Source organism: Myotis davidii, unplaced genomic scaffold (assembly GCF_000327345.1).
Source record: "Myotis davidii unplaced genomic scaffold, ASM32734v1 scaffold259, whole genome shotgun sequence".
NCBI classification, from domain to species: domain Eukaryota; kingdom Metazoa; phylum Chordata; class Mammalia; order Chiroptera; family Vespertilionidae; genus Myotis; species Myotis davidii.
In genome coordinates this window covers 653,594-676,316 of record NW_006292687.1, presented here as the reverse complement: position 1 = coordinate 676,316, position 22,723 = coordinate 653,594, and the positions used below count along the sequence as shown (strand labels likewise).

Sequence of the window (22,723 nt, the reverse complement as noted above, 5' to 3'; positions counted from 1 at the left end):
AATCTGGGACCCCTCGGGGGATGTCTGACTGCTTTCGTAATCTGAGACTGCTGGCTCCTAACCACTCACCTGCCTGCCTGCCTGATTGCTCCAACCCCTCTGCCTGATCGCCCCTAACTGCTCCCCTGCTGCCTGATCACCCCTAACCACCTCTACCTCACCCTGCACCCGGGACCCAGGATTCCCTCCTCCGACTGGTTGCAGGCACCCGGGACCCAGGCTTCCCTCCCTGTGGCTGGCCACAGGCACCCAGGACTCAGGCCGGCTTTGCCCAGGCCGGCCACAGCCACAGGTGCCCGGGACCAGCTGCAGGCGCTGGAATCCAGGACCACAGGGAGGGCGGCTTGTCCCTCTCCCGGGTCACAGCCTGGCTGGTCCCCATTCCTCTCTTGCAAGCTCATTTGTGCCTGGCTGGTCCCCATTCCTCTCTCCCCAGTGTTGAGTGTCTGAGCAGTTCTGGCGAGAGGGTGCGAGGGCATGAGGGCATGACAACTATTTGCATATTAGCTCTTTATTATATAGGATTATTCTGAACTAGCATCCTATCCTCATGACCCTTGATAGTTTGAGGCTGAATCTCCTGAAATGCTTATCCCATTTGTTAAATAGCAGTCTGCCTCCCCTCTTGTTAACTCCCATTTCTTGGCTTTCCAAATGAGATCCAGAATACAGAAGTCCTTATTCTTTATGTCTGTCTCAAGAGTAGGCCATTAGTGAACTGGATTGACTCTCTATGAATCTTTGAATCAAATGCAATAATCTCTTTCCCAGTTCCAAACCTCCCCAAACACCAAGTTTACCTCTCTGATCTCAAGCCCCACTAGGGGCTCTTTATTAACTATTTCTGAACATTTATCCTCACTCCCCTCTGAGTGACTGAGAGACCTCCTCAGATGCCCTAACAGAGAGGGCCTAACTATTAAAATACTCCCCCTTTATCTTAAATCATATCATCAGTCTTGTTGCCTGAATGGCATATTGTTCATTAGCTATGTTTGTATACCATGAAATGTTTGAAACCAGCACAGCATTATTTGGGACCACTTTGGGGTTTGGCATCAGTGAAATTTCCTTCGAGGATGGTTGATAAAAAAAAAAAAAAGAAAAGAAAGAAAGAAAAGTATGGCATCCTGTTTCTTGAACAGAGGCTTGCATAATCAACCAAGTAGAAAGAGATGTTGAGACGCATTTAACCTCATTAGTTTCAGTAGGACTGGCTCTCCCCAATCCATCAGAGTTGAGCTACATTAGTGAAACTCAACTATTTCCAAATCTCATTTACATAATGGATGAGATGTGAAATGAGCCCAATGTAAGGGGAGCCGCCCGGAGGCACTAAAGTTTATCACAATATGTAAGAGTTCTTTTAGATCATTGCATTAAATTTCCACTAACAAGATAACAAATTAATTGTCTGTGTTACTGTACTTGCCCACAGTCTTTTGAGTGGAGAGTATCAGTGAGGAAGGCAGCTGGGGTTTCAAGGACTGTGGGCGGAGAGGGAAGCTCAGAGGGAAGAGATGAATGCTACCATGGCTTTCTTCTGCCTCTTTAAGAAATCCTAGGCACCTCAGTAATCTGATGGTGGACTTTGGCTTTATTAGTGAGGTAAGCGAGGATGAGTAAATCAACTGTATCAGACAAGCCTCAGGACATCTAGAAATTGATCATTCTGCCGAAATAAGCACTTTGTGTTTATTAGCTGGGAGTTCATCACTCTCACTACTCCTTGTCCAATTCCTAAGAGATTTCAAAGCCATCATCATGGTATTAGCTCGTCTGACTGAACTACTGGAGATAAAGATTAGGAGATCTATCTAATGATGGGTCTGAGTTTCTGTGATTTTTTTTTTCTTCTATTGCAAAGGAGAGAGCTTTCCTAACACACATTCTGTATCTGTATGTGGATGCCCTCACGCAATTACAATGTGCATGCATTCCCAGTTCAAACAGTGGGACAAAGTAATGGGTTTGAAGAAAGGACACAGTAAAGCTCTTAAAATAATGCAACTTGTCCATACGTGGAGAAATGACGAGTGAACAGGGGGTGTATGCTGAGTTGACTTCTCTAGTTGGCACAATATGCCTATACCGTGGGTGATGTTGCGCTGAGAAGAATAATTAGATTTCATAACCATTTATAATCCCAACACCCATGCATGGCCAGATTCCCACAGATGTGTCCGTGAGAGATGAGTATATATTGGGCTGATCTATCACAAACTAGTAAATACGCATTTATCTATTTCTACATATATTTATAGATACACATACACTAAAGCTCTAGATATCAAGCTCTTTTCTCAGTGTGGCTTCTAAATAAGCAGTAATCAAAATGCAAATAAGGTGACCCAGTTAGCATCCAGATCTGTATTACCATGCAGATGTGCTCTGCGACTCTGTGCTCCAAAGGTAACAAGGAAGACACTACAAAAGATGCTCATATTAACCAGCGTTGACTAAGCCCTTCTTGTTGGGGAGAATCCAGGAAAGACTGTTCCAGAGTCAGTGGTCTGAGAGCTTGGGTCAGATCTCTGAGTTGGGGCTTGGTTTGTTTCTGAGCTGCTCTGTGAGTGTAGAGTAACAACTGTGCACCAGGAGAGCAAGAAGACTGCTTCTGTGAAGTCTCAAATTGTAACCCTTAGAGCACAACGCTTACATGCTGGCCTAAGATAGTCCCAGAAGAAGGCCAAGGTCAGACTCATGGTTCTGCCATCCTCCTCATGTGATACAAGTAACACCTTCTTTCTGGGGCTCAGTTGCCCAGGAAGAACTGGCCTAACTCTGAACTGCCTTGATATGACTTTACTGAAGCTCCTTTGTATTCATCTGGTAATGAAGCCTGTAATAGGCTTGAGGTCCATTACAGTAGCAAATTCTTAAATTACTTGTGAGCCCAGGATGGAACAAGAGCATACTTGGTGCATTGTACTATTAAATTGGTTTTAATTACATGTATGCATTGTTTCTTCCCTTAATACCTCTTGAAAATCCCTTTGTTATATTTCTCCGAGAACAGGTACCACTCTATTGTGTGCACTTTTTTTTTTTTTAAGTACAAGAGCAGTTACATCAGCATTCTATTTGGTTCTGTCTGTCTGCCCTTTGTCCTCTGAGCACATGTGTTTGTATATAGGAATTAACTTGGGCAAGTAAGGGTTCTAACATGAGCTTACAAGTATCTATGAATCTTAAACTGTATATAAACTGTTTTCATCATATATATATGATGTTCCAAAAATTTATACACACTTTAACACTGATAGATCAATTAATGATTCTTTCTTTTCAGATTTAACCCATTGGAATTAATCATGGGTTAAAAGTGTGTATACATGTTTTTGACACCCTGTATGATGCACTTTTTTTTTCCTAAGACAAGGTTCTGATGTCTGAGATGCAGAAATATTAAAAACGTCTTACTCAGTATGTCTCCTCTTTGTGGTCTTGATATCTGATATCTTCCCATTTTGGATTATATCATTCGGGCACCTCTAGAAAATGCCCTTCACCCTGGCATGATCAGGGGAGACTTTTTCCTGCATCATTAGAATTTACTGCATTTTTTAATATAAATCTCAATGGCGTTCCAATAGACAGGAATATTATCTTCTCAGCCCATTTCTGAAGTTCTAAATTAAAAGAGGCAAGACTTAATCAGGTGTTTTAGTGGCCTTTCTGAATGTAAAAGCTTAAAAACAGAATGGTAGAGCTAGAATAGATTCTGACCAGCAGGAAACCAAAGCTCGGTGAGATTCCAAGTCTTGTTCAAGTTCATCCAGTAAGTGTGGGGCAGAACCTGCAGTAACTTAGTGTCTCAGGACTCCAGTCTTTAAACTTTCATATTAACATATTATATGTCTTTGATACAATTTATGAACTATGAGTACTCACTGAATAGTTGGTGTCAGCTTTATGCTAGGAAGATACAAGAAGAGAATATAAAGTCTCTGCTTCCTGAGGAATTTCAGTCTTACAGACAATTAGTACTAAGACCATATAGTGTGAAGAAATAATAATAGTTAACACATTTGAGTTCTGACTATATCTAGGCACCATAATTAGTGCTCTCATATTAGTTGTGTATTGCTGCTATAACAAATTGCCACCATTGTGGTGGCCTAAACAACACAGATGGATTACTTTATAGTATTAGAGGTCAGAAGTTCAGAATGGCTCTCAGGGAGCTGAAATTAGAGTATCAGCAGGGCCGCATTCCTTCCTGGGAACTACAGGAAAGAATTCATGTCCAGCCTTTTCCATCTTCTAGAAGTCATCTGCATTCCCTAACTCCCGTCCCCTGCTTCATCTTCAAAGCCAGCAGCAAAGCATCTTTCTGACCCCACTCCATCACCACATCTCTCTGATTCTTCACTCTGCCTCCTTTCACTTGAACAGACCCTTTTGATTACACTGAACTTCCTGGGAACTACAGGAAAGAATTCATGTCCAGCCTTTTCCATCTTCTAGAAGTCATCTGCATTCCCTAACTCCCGTCCCCTGCTTCATCTTCAAAGCCAGCAGCAAAGCATCTTTCTGACCCCACTCCATCACCACATCTCTCTGATTCTTCACTCTGCCTCCTTTTACTTGAACAGACCCTTTTGATTACTCATGGATACTCTCCTTATGTTTAGCTCAGCTTATTGGCAACATTCATTCTATTTTCAACCTTAATTCTCCCTTAACATGTCACATAATTTATTCACAGGTTGTAGGCATTAGAATGTCGACATCTTTGGTGGGAAAGGGGGTGTGGAGGGCAGGGGGCATTATTTTCTGTCTACCATAATATATAAATTATTCTAATCCTCACCAAAACCTCATTTAACAGATAAATAAACTGAGGCATGGAAAATTGACATAGCTTGGCCCAGTCACAAAGCTAGTAAAGCAGGTAGTCTTACTCCAGAGAATATATTCTTCACTTCTACTTTATACTATGCTGGAAAAGGAGTTTTAGAATAGAAGACCATGTGCGGACTGAAGTAGTTAGGGCATCTTCCCCAGAGGTTTTCGGCCTAGAACAATAGGTGTGTTCCATTTATCCATTCATCCATCGTCTTTAGAAAATCTGGTATCTATCAAGTTAAGTATTGGGAAATCAAGACATGGTTCATGACCTCTAGAATCTTGCAGTTGCCTACAAAAACTGGCAGGGAAGTGCACAGGTAATTACACAATATTATCTCATATTGCTGTAGTCTGTTCAAGGTGATAAGACATGTGGGAGGGAGTTGACATGTATCAACTCTACTTAACAAATAGATATGCTTTTATTTTTCCCAACTGTCTTTTCAAGCGGATCCCCCAGTATTTGGTTTGTAGGACCCACCCCAAGCACTGTTGTCTCATTTACACAATGAAGACCACTGCCCTAGCAGGTCGTCCCCTCCACTTCTAGCCGTTGAATTCTACCCATTGTTCAAGACTGGGATTTTTGTACCTCTCTCTGTCTTTCTGAGTGTCTGGTTGGTCCCATTCATATTTCTTTCCCATGACTAATGGTGCCTGGCACTTACAGGCTCTTAATGAATGTTGAGTTAATAAATGGAAGACCACAAGGCCACCTCAGATTCCACTGAGATCTCATTCTCCTCCAAATTCGTGGAGGACTCATTTGGCCTCCTGTCTCATTTAGTTTAACAGCTTTGTACGTATTTATCCTATCCCACTTTCCACTGCTATACCTCCTCTGGAAAGACAGAGATCAACATCTTCCAAATTTTGCTAGTCAGCACTCAAATAATGGTTGATTTTTTTAAAAAAACATTTTATTGATTTTTTACAGAGAGGAAGGGAGAGGGATAGAGAGTCAGAAACGCCGATGATGAGAGAGAAACATCCAACAGCTGCCTCCCGCACACCCCTACTGGGGATGTGCCCGCAACCAAGGCACATGCCCTCGACCGGAATCGAACCTGGGACTCTTCAGTCCGACGCTCTATCCACTAAGCCAAACCGGTTAGGGCAATAATGGTTCATTTTTAAGTGATTGATTCTAAGCTCACTGAATAGTATTTTACTTGAGTGACCCTGCTGGAATTTCATCTTTCAAGGTCCTAGAATGCAGTAAAAGTCATTGGTCACAAAATACATGTTGATAGGGCCACCACCTATGATCCAGCAGGTTGTTCACTGTCCACAGGTACCTGACTCAAGAGGATGGTGGGATGAAATTCAGTCTCTCCTCGCTCCAAACCATGAGCAATGGGGAAGCATTTGCACATGGGAAGCCAAGTCTATTTTCACATAGGTGCCCTCTCTTTGCTTTGGTTTCTATCTGTGTCCTTAGTTTCTAAACACCTACATGCCTTTTTCTAATTCACCCGCAGATACTATATGAATAGCAGAGGCTCTGCCTTTTGATGATTAGAAAAGCACTTTATGATCTTTCTGGTATAGACACTTTATGCTACACAGGAATTATTAGAATGTAATTCTTATAAAACAGGGACTTCAACTGTTTTAACTGGTGCCATGTCCCTGGGATGGTATTTGTTGGATTGAGGAATAAGACGATGCAACAAAAATAACACTGTTATTGACCTTGACACAGGAAAATATTATTTCCCAAATCCTAAGGGTACCTATTGGCTTGATTCACTTTCTTCTGTAACATATACCCCTCTGATTGCCATAGTGATACTCATTTGCAAAAGAAAAAAGTGCAATGGAAAAAATCTGAAAAGACAACCAGTAGATGAGAAAGGGGATTATTATCAAGTTTTTAGGACCAGTTTCCTCTTGTGAAAAAGGTTATTTACTGCTTTACCCAAAAGTCAGTGTGTTCTAGGAAAGGAAAAGAGCATTGCGTTGAATCAAGAGGCATGGATTTTAACACTTCTTCCGCACACATGACATGTGAGCTTGGGCAAACCACCTAGTCCTCTGTGCCTCAGTTTCCTTATTTGTGAATTTGGACTTTCACCATCTGCCTCTTGTTACCCACAAGGATGTTGCAAGGGGCAAAGTGCTCAATGCATGTCCAAGCTCTTTGCAAGATTAAAAGCCACTGACTGCTCAGTATAGCATACCTCCCAGTCCATGCCTAGCCCTGCATTCTGCCACCTAAAGGTGGCGAGGGAGTTGACTGCAGGTGTCAGCCTCTCCCACTGTGCCTGCCTGGCCTTTGTCACCAGGAAACATCTGCACTTGCATATCTTACAATTAAAAAACTTAAGGTGTCCAACAAGCCTATATTAATCACATGCTGTTTTCCAGATATATACTATCTGCAGTGGATGCTACAAAATGAATTACAGATGATCCCTGGATGATGGTCCCATCAGTCCCTTCATTTTAAAAAAAAACTTAAGAGATGAGGACCCAACTAGTTCTCACCACTTCTTAAGAGCTGTGTAATTTTTAGATAAGTTGAGTAGCGTCTCTGAACCTCCTTTTTTTTTTTTCCTCTAGAAAAGGGGAGTAAATAGTAGCCATCCCACAAAGGTTTTCTGTTTGTTTGTTTTTCCCATAAAGAAAATGAGATAAAGAAGATAACTAGCTTTATAATTACTCTAGGGTGAGGCTGGTTTTTATTAGCCAAGGTCACAGAGGTTATTAAAGGGATCCTGGGAAAGCTAGCCCCCATAGAGCCTGCTTTTCCTCTGTGACCCCTGTGACCTTGAGCAACCTGGGGAAGAGGTAATTGAACAGCAACTGCTACTTTGGAGGAAACAGAATCAAAATATCGAAGCTATTGACTCACCCTGAAGGCAGTAAGCAGTGCTTTGGTTTCTGACCTTTTCGCATCCTGGGGCAGTCAATAACCTGGCCGCTCTATGCAGCGCCTGCCTCTGATTCTGATTTGGGAGTACTTTAACCTTGAACTGAGCTCCAGGTAACCAAGGCAACAGGAAGTCAGCTCCTGCGTTGGAGGAGTAGGAATCCATAAATCAAGTCCCTAATGCAAACATGTGTGCAGGTAGAGGTCTGAGGGGATAAGTGGTCTATGAGAAATTACCTTTGAAAATGAGTGCCTGTCCCTTGGCAGGCTGCGGCACAGTTTCAAAGACTTTGAACAAAATGTATCAATAGAGGTCAACAGGTCATAACAGAATGTTTTCATATAGGCTTAGCTTTTTTTATTTCCTCTTGGCTCTGTCTTTAATTATGAACAGATGTTGGATCCACAGAGTTATTAGCATTGTTATTTCCTCCTTCACAAACGCGCTGGCCTCCAAACAAAAGCCGCAGTACAATTTGTCCTGCACTGGGGCTTGGGGATGCTCTGAACACATCTACCGAGAGTGCTGTCCATGCAGTCGGGGTCTGAATTTGTCATAGTGGTCCCTTCCCAGATGAAAGCCTTTTCGTCTTGAGAACTTGGTTCTGGACTGTTTCACATTCACCTGGCCATTTGGGGATGTCTCCATGGAGCGTCAGCGGCCACCTGGAATGAAGGGGAACAAAGATTTGCAGGGGCCAGCCTGCCCCATGCTCTCTCCCAAGAAGTCATTCATTCTGGTCTCCTGAGACCTCTACTCTCAGACAAAATTTGTGGATTGCAAGTGCTGTTAGGTTAGCCTTTGTTTAAAACTTACCCAGTATTCTTACCCCTTATTCTTACTGTATTTCTTGGAATGTTTCCATAATCCTTTCAAAACCCAATAATGTCTGAAAAAACATCAGGGCTTTGCTGCCCCCCCCCCTTTTTTTCCAATTTGTTTTCAAATTCATTGGATGGCAGCTAGCAAACAGCACTATAATAGAAAACCCTAAATTATCTAGAGTTTTCAAGACAGCTAAATAGTGACAATCTGAATTATAGAGTGTTTTTAAGTGTCATTTTATTACTTCTAACATATTCTCTAACATAAACACTTGAGTAGCAAAGTATGCCCAATAGAGATATGATCAGATCAACTTTAATGAAATGATGTGGACTGAGACTAATTTGGATTGGGAACATTTGCATGAAAATGGGTACAACCAAAATGACTTGAAATCAGTTTGTTCCCACGTGAGAGTTAAATATCCACCTGCTAATCCTGTTTATGGCTCATTCTCTGAGCATGTCATAATGCGAGCAAAGAATGACTTGCCCAACCTGGGTCCACAGGTACAAACTTGACGTATTTGTGAGTTTTCCACAGGAGCTGTTGTCCAGTAGCCCTCTGAGAACTTAGAGGTGAGCTGTGGACAGGACGCCTGCGTCCATCTGATGGGAACACACGCAGCCATAGTCCTGCCCCGTATCAAAGTGGGGAATTTTTATCAGACCCAGGGCTGTTGTTTCCACTTCAAACCTGTTAGCAGCCAATTGTTCAGATGCATCCGTCTGCCTAATACCCGTGCTCTGGTATAGACTTGTAGATTTTTCTCAAAGTATGTTTACTTCTCATTGGAACAAGAGTTTAATACATGTTTGTGATTCTAAATATATTAACAATAACACAGGCTAAGGAGTGAAAATGAAAGCTCCCTCTTCCCCACCAATCTTTCCTGTGCTTTCTGTCCTTAGAATAAACAGTTTTGTGTGTGTGAGCTGTTTGGGTGCGTGTCTTTGTGGATGATTCTGTGTCATGTTACATGTTTATAAGTGTGTACTCCCCTGGCACACCTGCATATGTGAAACATGGACACTCTACACACATTTCTTGACTCTGAGATGGTTGCACTTTGCAGTCTTTCTATCATAGAATTTCATGTTTGTCCACATTCACTGTCAAAATGCTGTGAAATATGAAATCCAAAAGAACCTATTATTCTCAGCATCTGATGCGGGGGGTTCAGAGACTGGGATGGAGAGTTGGGGGATGGGAGTGGAAGGGAAATGAAAATGTCAGCATGGACACATGATTCTAACTTAGGTTCCTGGAAGAGTGCCTTTTCCAGGTGTCGTACAAGAACCTCTGCATCCTGGCAAGAAACAGGCCATTGGAAGATTGGGGTCGTGGGCAGGTGTTAGAAGGTGGACAGGTGGAGCAGGATGATCTGGCTACTTGGAAACTTCCAGCTCTGACATTAGGAGCTGTCTGAGTTTGGTCAGTTCTCTCTTAACTGCTCAGAAATCTGTTGCTCTCATCTGTAAAATGAAGAAAATAGTAACCTCCTCACTACATGGATCACCACTGTCATTAGGCCCGAGGGAGTGGATCCCTGTGGTGGAAGATAATGTTACTCCGGGAGGGGACTGTGTCACTCAGGTTACTTGGGATGGGACAAAAAGGATCACATGATAAAGCCCCACGTGTTGTTGTTTGTTGCTGCCAGTGGCGTAGAGCCTGCAAATGAAGAAACTGAGTCAATTTTCTAGTCTATAGACCAGTGGTTCTCAACCTTCTGGCCCTTAAAATACAGTTCCTCATGTTGTGACCCAACCATAAAATTATTTTCGTTGCTACTTCCTAACTGTAATGTTGCTACTGTTATGAATCATCATGTAAATATCTGATATGCAGGATGGTCTTAGGCGACCCCTGTGAAAGGGTCGTCCGACCGCCAAAGGGGTCGCAACCCACAGGTTGAGAACCGCTGCTATAGACCGTTTGACATGGATACAGAACTTCCATGCCTCTGCACTTAATGCTCGGGTGAGTCGGAGAGTCACTATTATGCAGCTGGGATGTGGAAGGTGCTCAGAGATCCTTGGTCCTGTCAGGGAAGAGAAAGGACACCTTGCTGCCTTGTTTCAGCTGGGCCTGAGGAAGCAGTGGGTTATATTAGCGATAGTTGCAATAATAGGAATAATAATAATGGGAAACAGTTACATAGCATCGACTGTGTGCCAGACACTGGTCTAAGCACTTTATGGAGACTGACTGCTGGATGCTCCCAACCACCCCTAGGAGAGCGTTCCATCTCATTTGTACAGTTAAGGAAGCTCAAAGCTTGGAGAGGTTAAGTAACTTGCTCGCGATCACACAGCTGGAAAGTACAAGAGCCTGGATTCCAGCCCAGGAAATGTGGTTCCAGAATAGCTCCAAGATTTGTCATATAGTGAATATCCAGGCCCTTCCAGAGGCACCTCGCGAGAGCTTTCCCAGGCTTCTTGGCACCATAAAGGCATGACTTATGATGGTTGTCCTGGCAGACACTCCAAGGTCCCATGTCTGCTCTTGCTTAGCTCAGTGACTGTTGCTACACAGCAGTCCCCACAGTGCATCTTCCGCCTCCAGCAGGCTGGTCCTCATCTAGATCCTCTTCCTTTCTCCATCTATGGCATCGTATGACTGTCCCTCATTCTTGCTGTTCTAGAGCGACCTCTGGAAAGCCTTTCTTACTTTTTTTCACATGAGTCCCTACCTGCGTAGAACTCCCCAAGCACCTAGGATGAAGGAGACGCAAGCCTGCCCATACTTGCTGCCCAACAACTTCTTCTCATTTAGTCTTGTCTCCCCTGCTGCCTGAGAGGAGCAGCCTCACACGGGTGGGTCCCGCTTCTCCTCACCATGCTGCACACAGCACAACTTCCGTAGAGATGGCCTTTGTGATCCTCAGCAGGCAACAGCATGACTGGTGGAGGAGTATACTGCTTCTTTAGGCCTGTGCCCTGACACCACTTCCAGGCAGCAACCTGGAATGTCCTCACCACTAACTTTAGCCACAAAACCAAAACCAGTCATGCTGCTAATTTTTTTTTCTTTGAACATTCTAAAATGTTATTCTTATACCAGAAGGAGGTCAGATCATTTAAGAATTTTCTCAGATCACTTTCAGCTTTTATGTTGTCTGTCTTCCTGTTTCTTCAAAATAACTGCAGGCTTTGTGGTTCTTGTTTTTCAGGGATGCCAAGTCCCCACTTAAAAGTGGACCAGACGGCAACGCATAGTAAGAACGAGGGCTCCGTGTCCACCATGATGACCAGGAAGAAGCCAGCTGCGGTTGACAGTGTTGCAATCCCACCCACCCCAGTGTTATCTCTCCTCGCTGCGTCTGCAGCAACCTCAGATGCAGGTGAGTACTTTTCAGCTGCTTTGGGTTCACCCCAGAGAAGGTGGGCGTGGAGAAGACCTCCTGGGAGTGTGCTATGGAGTTCAGGTAAGAGTCCTCTGCTTCGCCAACCTGCCCCACTGAGCAGATGAGCTGTTGCAGCCCTGGATTTTTCAAGTGGGAGGAGGTTTAACAAGGATGGAGGTCACCTTGAAACTAGTGGCAAAGTCCTCTTGAAGAAGCTTTCCAGTTTATCCTAACACATGCCCATCTAGTAAGCAGCAAATAATGATAGCAATTACTCTTTGTCAAGCTTTAATAATTACAAATCTCAGCATCCTTATATATGCTACCTCATGTAACTCGTAAAAAACTCTGTAAAATAAATGCTTGTGTCTTCATTTCAGATGAGGAAGCTAAGAGTAAAGGAACTTGCCCCAAGAACCTGTGCATAGTCAGGATCCCAACCCAGGTCCTAGTCCCATGCTCCCAACCACTGCATTTCCCAATCTTGTTCTCCAGGGTTAGGAGACAGTAATCAGAGTTCCCCGAGGCCTTGATTCATTCTTCCCTCATGATGTCATGGATCCCTCAATAGTCACCGGACTCCTCACAGGCAGGTGACCAAATATAAATTCCTTATTCCAATACCCGTGAAGCTTTGCCGTCCTCTACTCCCTCTCACCAAGCCTGCACCAGCCCCCACTTTGCCACACTCATTCCAACTGCGAGGAAGGTAGGCCTTGGACTTGACTTAACTCCTTTCTTTGAGAAAGGTTTACTCAATTCCTACATGCACCCCACAGACTTTTGAGGCCACACTGCTTTCAAATGCCTGCAGCATCCAGTGTCTGTACTATGCATTCACCTTCCACATGAAAAATGTCTTCTATTTAACCTCTTCTTCCCCAAAAGACTCATACATAACTCTGAGGTGGAATCCATGATTTAGGTTCTTGCTATCTCACAGCACACGGAATGATGGCCCATTTCATAAATGTTTGTTGAATTAATGTATTGGTCAATGTTAAGCATATAGCAGTATTTAGAAATGACTATTATGATTAGAAGCCCAAGAAGAGACTGATTATTATTTTTTAAATGTATTTTTATTGACTTCAGAGAGGGAAATGGAGAGAGAGATAGAAACATCAATGACGATAGAGAATCACTGATCAGCTGCCTCCATTGGGAATCGAGCCCGCAATCTAGGCATGTGCCCTGATCTGGATATGAACCATGACTTCCTGGTCATGACCAGCTGGGCGAGACTGGTTATTCATATTCACGCCAAACTTATTCTAAGTCAGCAGGTTGCTTTTTTTTTTTCTTTTTAGCTGAGAACTCAACTTGTCTACATACCTGCCTCCTTCATGGAAATTATTGGTAATCAGAAAATGAGTCTAACCGATATAATAGGAAAAGGTATTTGGAAGGTCACTTCCTAAAGTGAGTTCAGCAAAATATTAGTAGGTGTTTTGTGATAAAAGATGTTTCCATAGTTAAATGAATGTGGGGAATGCTGTATTATTACATCTGATTTCTTCCTGCAGAGCTGTTCAAAGCCTTTAATTGACCAGTTCATTGTGAGGCTCCTGGACGGAGAGACACAGAATTTCAGAATTTCACAGTCTCATCTGACCACAAAACCTATTTTTCATGAAATACCTCTTAAAATCCTACTTTTCATGAAATGGCTCTTAAATAGCTCTCAGCATCTCTTTGGAAATGATGTTCTCACCAGCCATTTGGGAAATCTTGCTCTGAAAGCATGGGATCATCTCTCAAATATGATCATGAATCTTCACATCTTTCACATGCTAGATGTGAAATGAAAAGTTTTTGGTGGAAATGCCAGGTAAACAATGTCAGCGAGGAGTACAGGAAGAGGTCAGAGGAGGGAACACACGGTGGAATGGGAGGATGGGGGAATGCAGGCAAGGGGTGGGGGGGCAATGTAACAGTCCCGGAAGTGGGAGCTGATGTCCTGCTTGGAAATCCGGGAAGCTATCACTCAGCTGAAGCAAAAGATTGAGGCCGCAGTCTGCACTGCCCACCCAGAAAATTGCTTCCTCGCCCTTGTCGGTTAAGCTCCAGAGACCTCCCTTTATGGATTTAGGAATTAGCCTGCCTGCTTCCGCCTTTGCTTGCCAAGCACAGATATTTCCCAGGGGCAAAAGACAGACAGGTGGTCCCCTATTTTCTTCCCCCTGAGCTTGTTCCAGTCAGTGTGCGAGAGCACATTCTTGGGATCCCAGCCTCCTGTGGACTCTATTTGCATTCAGCAGTTTACAAATATGCCAAAGGGGCATAGAAACAGGTGGGTCTTGAACTTTTCAACCTGCCTGTCTGGTAATCAGAGCTGAGCCACAGCTCTCCTGTTTCAGGATGCAAGAATGTGCTATTGTTTATTTGTAGGCAGTGCTAAACTGAGACCCTCATGAGAATTTCACAGATCTGGTCCACTTCTGGGTCTCGGGTGGCTGAGCAGAACTTCTGAGGGGAAAGAAGCCAGAGATCCAACCCGGTGCTGGTGGCCAGACCTTCCTGACATTCCGCTCTCCGCAGATTTGCCGCTTCCTACAAACCAGAGAGAGTTAGGTCCCACAGGCGGGGCTCGTGTCCAGTGTGATTCAGAGAAACCTCGGAATCTCTGCAGTTTGCAATTGCATGAGGTCATGCAATGGGACTGGACCCAACTTCTTGATTGACCACCTGGTTTCCAATGGAATCCTACTTCTGTCATAGGCTCAACATTAGCCAAGGCAGGTTGCTTTCTCCCTAACTGTGGACTCCTACTTTTTTCAGAGAGCAGTGAGCAAAACTCATAATTTGATCGGGTGGATAGCCTAACAGTGTCAGGCACACAGCAGGAGATAAATCTTTTCTGGGTTTGATTTCATTCGATTGGGTGTTTGTGCATTGGTCATCTACATTTCTGATAAGACAACTCGCTTATTTTTTTTTATTTTCTTTAAACTCCCCTGACTCATCTCTCACTATAAGCAAGGTCATTTAGAATTACCTGTGGCTGTATAGAGAAATCCACTTATTTTCCACTAAGTCTTCCTTTCTAGAGAATGGTTTTGAAGATCCAGACAAGTGCAAAGGGCAATAAAAGAAAGAACAGTACCCCTAACTGGTTTGGCTCAGTGGATAGAGGACTCAAGGGTCCCAGGTTTGATTCCAGTCAAGGGCATGGTTGCGGGCACATCCCCAGTAGGGAGTGTGCAGGAGGCCAGCTGATCGATGTTTCTCTCTCATCGGTGTTTCTAACTCTCTATCCCTCTCCCTTCCACTCTGTAAAAAAATCAATAAAATATATGTAAAAGAAATTTTAAAAAAAGAAAGAACAGTAAAACTATAAAGGGCTTATTCAGCAAAATTAACTTAAGAGTTTATTGAGATAAAAAAAAATACCGAAATAATAGCATTAATTAGAAAATCCTTTCATTTAAAATTAATGGATGCTAAAATTTCTGGTGTCGTGCCTGACACATAGTAGCTGCTCAGTAAATCACCACCGACTGAAATGAATGATTGCAAGTCAGCAGCTGCATGCTGATCCAGCACCCAGTGTGGTGGGAGACATCTGAGAAAAGGATGGTCAGCCTTGGAACTGCTAAACAATCAAATGGAAAACATGTGACAGACATGAGGGGGGCTGTTGGGTACATACTTGCCAAGTAATTAGTTAGTCTATGGTTCCACCAGTACTTCTTCAAACAGGTGATCTTTGGAAAAAGAAAAGGAAGGAACATTTCCCATTTTATTTTATAAAGAAAAGAACATTTTCCACATTATTTTATAAACATTATAATATAGGAGAAATGAAGGCGGTTCAGAGGTTTAAATATATCTTCTAGCTCAAGTGTGTGTATGTGTGTGCGTTCATGCATTAAGGCAGTTTTTCCACTTCTCAGAGTCTGGGAGGCATGCTGATTATGAAGTTATTGATTTGGAAGACAGGGGGCGGGGTGTAGAAGAGGGGTTCCAGGAGTGGGTGGCCAGACTGAGAAGATGTGAGTTTGTGAGCTACTGGGAGGAAGGGATGGCGGTGGCTGCCTTCATGATCAAACTGCTCTCAGGCAGCTCAGCCTTCCTGATCAAACTGCTCGATAGCCATTGATCAGCCACAGTCCCCTGGCACAAGGAAGGTCTCATTCCAGGGAGCAGTGCATCATTACTGTGAGTAATTAGGGCCAATGCAGTAAAAGCTTCAATAAAGTTTGCTCAAAGGGGTGCATAATTTGAAATAACTTCTATTGCACAATCCCAATCATAATTTATTAACCATATCAGATAACACAAACCTGAATGGGTCAGGCTAATTTTTCTGATCTACATATTGAGCTAACTTTTCAGGGAGGTCATGCAATGAGTAGAAGTTCATTATCTTCCTACTGAAACTTGCCCCACTTTTGTATTTAAGATAAGACTATTATTAAGTAGATTACAAATTCTGCAGGAACTAAGTAAAATGCCAAAGAAACATAATCTCTGTGATTCTATGCCTGAAAGTCTAGTGTAGGGATGATAGGAAAATAAGCAAACATATCCTTCTTCCCTCTTTCTCCTCCTCCTGATATTCTCTCTCTCTCTCTCTCTCTCTCTCTCTCTCTCTCTCTCTCTCTCTCACACACACACACACACCACACACACACACACACACACACTGATGGTCTAACATCTTAAATCCAAGGAGATAACCAGACATGCATCAGAGTTGCTCTCATCAAATCTCAACTGTTCAAGGGGTAGCCCAGTTCAAGATTCCAGAGGGGAGCAGAGTGAAGATGGTGCTTAGTTCATATCTGTTTTGCATCAAGGCTAAACCATTATTCTCTCAAACTAAAGGATCTGCCTTATTTAAAACTACCAGAGCCTATGAGTAAGTGAAACTATTTAAATTTCAAAGTCTATTAAATTTTTAGACATTTTGCTTCTGAAGGGAGAGACTATATACATTAGATAAACCATTTAGTTGTTAACCAAACTATCAGTCCAACCAGAACTGACTGATGCCTATAATCAAGATGCAAACTTTAAGCTTGAAAAATTACCTTTACAAGTAAAAGAATGGATTCTTCATCCTGAGGAATCAGAGTGAAATCCAGTGGTCTAGTAGCTGGAGCAAAATGATCATGAAAATTGCTTCTAACTCCCAAATTTATGATACCTAATTTTTCTCTTGACCAATTGCCATTTATGGAGAGAGGCCCAGAATAATGAAATAATATCCAGATGTATAAAGCAATGCCCAGGAATTTGAGAATTAGAAAATTATTTATACTACTTGTTTTTTTGTCCTATGTGGGATCATGATCTAGAACTCCTAACCAAAGTAATAGGCCACTGCAGCCAAAAGTCTGGTCTTGCAAAAGAACCAAAATAGAGCAAATAATTCTTCGAGTTAACAAGTTTTGGAACATTCAAGGCCCATAAGTATATACATTGAAGAAGTCTTCAAATTATGAAATAAATTCCTGCAAGTCCAGACTAATCATTTAAAATATACAGTAGAAAACCCTAAAAACAAAAAGACCCAGAGAAAAATAAAGCTTTATTTTAGAAACCAATCATTCAAGTTGTCTGTAAAGTGCTACTCATGAACCCATTTTGAAGCAGCACAGAATGACTTTTTGCCTAGAGCTCTGCAGAATGTGTGGCTCCTGGAAAGCCCCCCCTCTCCTCTTCTCTGGGCCCTGAAGGATTGGAAGCCTCTATGCTTCCCTGAAGAAGCCATCACACAAAAAAACTCCAAAAACTTGTTTTAATTTTGCCCAAAAAGGATGAAATAAGTTCTTTCCTGATTTAATCTGGACATCCTAAAGCGGTTTAGCTGATTTCGTGCCCGAGGCTGTTAGCATTCAGAGAGGCACCAAAACTCCAGTATCTGGCTTTCTGCCTTCTGCTCCAACCTGAATCTCCTTGGAGATGCCATCAGCACCAAACTTCTCTGGAGTCTTCTCTCTATAGTTTTCAAAAACTATAAACTTAGGTCAAATATTCATGCAACTCTTTGTTGAGGAAACCTACATGGTGACCGGACTGGTCCAAGGAAGAATTAGAGGAACAGGGCATTATGGGAATGTGGCCATCAGAGAAAGAACATCAAGCCAGATTGCTCAGTTAATGTTCTAATGGGGAATAAAACCATAACCTCTAAAGTTATCTCTTCTACTTCACAGAAATCATTTGCATCCAGGCAAAAACCTGCAAGTTATCATATTACAAGGTACAGCCTGGGCATTTGCTATCAGTAGTGGATAGCAAATCCAAAAAAGGTACATTCCCCTAGCCTACATAGTTAATAATCACTGGGCAGGCCCATAAAATTATAGAATACTCTAGGACTCCAAAAGAACAAACACCCTTCTGTTGGCCTTGTTTCTAAGTTTTGGCTCATTTTTTCTTATCACCACTCACAGGCCATGCAGTGTTCTCGTTGAGTGAACTTGTTCTTATTTACAGTGGCCTGCCCTGAATCTCAGGGCTGCACTTACCAGCTGGGTGATCTCAGACCTCAATGAACATGGAAAGCATACCACCTAGCGTAGAGGGTTGTGGGGAGGACTAAATGAGATAGACCTGGTGAAAATCTTGGCCGCATGCCTGCCCCATAGGAAGAGTTCAGCAAACCAGCGCTATTGTTACTGTTGCTGTTATGGTTATTGCTGTTTGCGCTTTCCATTCTGGACTATTCCCTCACCCACTCCTCAAGCCATTCGGATGGCTAATTCATAGTTATTCTTTAAGACTCAGCGTAGTGCCTTCAACTCTAGGATGCCTTCCCTTACACCCAGTTTGAGAACCACCCCATGGCCAATTTGCATACCACATCTTCTGTGCCCTATGGCTCCCTGTAAGCCCATTGATCATTGGTCTCTATATTTAACAGTCTGTGTTCTCATGCCTGTGTCCTAGGCTGGACTATCCACTCCCTTATTTTCAGTAACTAGCGCTGAAGTGGACAAATAATAGATAATCATTGAATACTAGTCAAAATGTGTTGAACAAGTGTTTTCTGTACAGAACCATCTGGTGCATGAAAAAGCACACTCTTGCATTACATTCTTTAGAGTGAAAGGCAATGTTGTGCCTTTATTTTCCATTTCAGCACCAGAAATAGCAAAGCATCCTAAGAATGTTCAGCATAGAGAGCAACCCAAGAGGGACTCTGGGGCCTCTAGAGTCCTTTGTTCAGTTATGGCAGACCAGCTCCTGGCTAATCCACCAGGATATCCTGAGGGAGGGTTATTGTCAAGCTCAAGAGTTGGCCTATGTGGCATGATATGTGCAGTACATGGCTTTGGGTTTATTCTGAGAAGGAGGATCCTATGTCTCCTTCAATTGAAAGTTCTGTGGAATTTTCAGGAGGAGCCACTCCATGGAAAGCTGGACATTGGCCTAGGTTGTACTTTATTTTACATATGATAGTCTTGTGGCTGGAGTATTGCTTTCCCAGGGGGGGCAACCATTTCCTATTTAGGTTTTTGTCTCATTCAATAAGGACTACGTATCCCATAAATCCCTTGATTTATATGGGATGAAATAAGAGAAGCAAAAGCTGGGAGTATTGCTTTTAAACAACATAATCATATTTGGGCATGAATACCCTCGCACAGTGTCGGTGCATAGTAGATACTCAGTGAACAGGTCTGGACTTTATTGAACTATTTTTTTTTCTCTCCAGAGCTGAGATTTTAGAGAAGACAAAAGGCTTAATGACAGGATTGAAAGCCTGTCTGAGAAATTTAACTCAATTTATCTTCTTGAAATGCTTCCTACAGATTACGCTCCCAACCTCCTCTTGCCACAGTCAGACCCTGTTAAAAATAAAGTAATGATAATAATACATTTTATCTTCTTCCCAGTGATAGTATCATTCACACCTCCATTGAAGCCCAGTGGGAGGTTTGGCTGTGAGGCCCCAGCTCAGGGGGAGTCAGGTGCGATTATTGTAATGAGGACTCCATGCTCTCAGAGAAATGCAAGAAAGAAACCCCTCCATACGTGAAGCGATTTCTATTAAGATACTCATTTTATATCAAATATTCTTTATAAATGGAAAAGAATGAAAGGAGGCTCATCCAGGGGTAGATTTTATGCAGCCAAGAAGGCAAGGGCAGGAATATTTTACGATCAGTTTTGAGGTAGTGCTGTGCCTGCCTTGTTCACTGGCACTTTCCATTTCCACAAGTCTAATTAGATTGTTGTTTTAATGGCAGTGAGATAATTTAGTGGGGACTGAAAGCAACTGTGTTAATGAGAGGGGGTGGGGACAGTGCTGTGCGTTTCCTGTAATTAACGGAGAGTTTTTGAAAAACTTGGTTCCAGTGAAGTTGGCATACTGAGCCCAGCTGTTGGGAAGGGGGGCAAGGTCTTTCCTGCTCATTGCTGCGGAAATGGCCTCAGGCAACGTGGAAGAACTGTGTAATGACTGTCATTAAGAATGATCCTTAGTGGTCTGGGCAGGCAGGAGTCAGTCTCAGAGAAAGGAAAGACAGAGAAAGAGAGTCATGGAGAAAGGGGGGAGTGAGAAAGAATAGAGTAAGGATTGTAGACAGATGTGGCAAAGAGACAGACAGACAGACATAGCACCCTCCCATAAGCCCTCTCCATTCTACCTCTGAGACCCACTGGAGTAATACCAGGGTATTCTCCCAGGGGGTCTGGGCCTCCTGATACTCAAACTGGAATTGACTAGACCTCATTAGAATAGACTAGAAGGCACCTCTGCCAACCCCTTCATGTTGCAAATGAGAAAATTGAGCCCAGAAAGAAGAAATTAATTACAAAATATTACCTGAGTAGGAATTAGGAAACCTGGAATCCTTCTGGCTACCACACAAATGCATAGTGGAAGCTGGATTTGGAATTCAAGGGTCAGGGGTTTTGTGGCCCGCAGTAGTGATTAACTAGTTCCCTCAGGTAAGTCACTGAGTCTTATTGAGACTTCTAAGTCTCAGTTTCCTCATCAGTGAAATGGGAAAAACAATGCCTTTTTGGCAGTGGTGAGGAAGAAATGAAATGACAGATCAAAACACCAATCACATAGTCAAAACCATATATCACTTTTATGACCCCTCTCATGTCAGAAATGAAGTCATGTCATGTTATGATTTAATTATGTTAAGTCATAATTTAGTCATTTTATGACTCAGATCATAACATCCATTAATTATCATTAGAAGTTTTATCCTCACTCCACCCTCCAAAAAATACCCTTATCTTAAGGCACAACCCCCCCTCCACCCCCGCAACACCACCACCACCAGTGAGGATATTAACTGCCATATGGAGCTCATCTTACTGAAACTTCTATAAGTCTTTGGTATGAATCGTCAAGAGTTTTTAAGCACCAGTCACTTTGATACATGCAAGGATAAGATTAGACCTGCCCTAGAGGAACTTTCATACTGTTTGGGAAGGCCTGACTCCAAAACATGAGATGACCAAATAATATTTTAAAAATGAATAGATTGAATAACCTCAGACAGTAATGGAGCTATCATTTAGCAACTGATCATTGGACAGATCATTGATTTCCAACTGAGTGGTACTAAGGGAGTTCGGAAGACAGTGAGATGATCTGGAAAAAGAAGAGTTGAGGTGGCCTTCTAAGGATGAATGGAATTCATATGCAGAAAGAATAGGAGAGAGTCATTTACATCTCTGAGATTGGGGTGTATGTGGAAATAACAGCGGAAGCTGGAAAAGAGGTTTGGGGTCAGAACTGGAGTTCCTGAAATTCTCAAATGAGGTCAGGTGACCATTCTGAAGGGCACCATTAGCAAAATGGTAGCCATGGGCCAGTAGCCACCTGCAATTGTATTTTGACTGGCCTCCAGAGGGTTATACCTTTCTTTAAAAATTAATTAGCAGCTGGGAAATGTTAGCAGATTTACATAATAATCAAGATTTCTGGCTTTTTGAAACTCGGACTATCTAATAACTGTGGGTTCAGATTTCTATCTGCCAGCAATTGATTGACACAGAGTAACGTTTGGGCATCAGGCCCATTCTCTTTAGTTTCCCAGGTCCTCCCTCCAGCCCCCCTACCTTCCTTTATAATCCAGTCCAACTTCACTCATTATATTAGCTGTCTGGCTCCCTATAGGAAACAAAGGAACCAAAGTGAGTAACAAAATCCAAGCACTATGTAGGAACACATAATCTAGCAGAAGCAACAAGGGGAATCTGTAGTAATCTCTTGTATTATTAAATTATGGAATTTGGGGATTGGAAGAGTTCTTTGAGATTGAGAAATTTGGCACTCCAGTGCAGTCAACAGTGGGAAATTAACAGGGAAATCCCAGCCTCATTCCTTTCTAACTCTGTCTTATTTTTGCTTCTGTAAGGGTATATCTATTGTATGAAGCTGGCTTTGAAATGGGGCAGCCCTTGCTTGAATTCTTGAGTCCATAACCTCTAAAATGTGTGCCCTTGCCTAACTGGTTTGACTCAGTGGATAGAGTGTTGGTCCTGGATTTGATTCTAGTCAAGGGCATATACCTCAGTTGCAGGCTCCATTCCCACCCCAGGACACATGCAGGAGGCAACCAATTGATGTATCTCTCTCACATTGATGTTTCCCCCTCTCTCTGTCTCTCCCCCTCCCTCCCACTCTCTCAAAAAATAATGGAAAAATAGCCTTGAATAAGGATTAAAAGTAAATAAATAAAATAAAATATGTGCCCTTGGGAAAATTATTTAATCTCTGAGGTCTCAGTTTTCATATCTGTACTATAGCACTAATAATATCCTCATGTGGCTGCTAATTAAATGAGGAAATACGTGAAATATTGTAGACTGCACTGTAGATTCTCCAAAAATGTTCGTG

General features: G+C 42.6%; 1 protein-coding gene across 1 annotated transcript in view; it reads left to right on the top strand.

The window, feature by feature from the left end:
• SETBP1 (SET binding protein 1) overlaps window positions 1-22,723 on the top strand; it is a 352,531-nt gene that overhangs the window by 310,623 nt on the left and 19,185 nt on the right. The window contains exon 5 of the mRNA XM_006766106.2: window positions 11,731-11,901. Coding sequence (XP_006766169.1) covers window positions 11,731-11,901 — 171 coding nt within the window. The remainder of the gene's footprint in view (window positions 1-11,730; window positions 11,902-22,723) is intronic.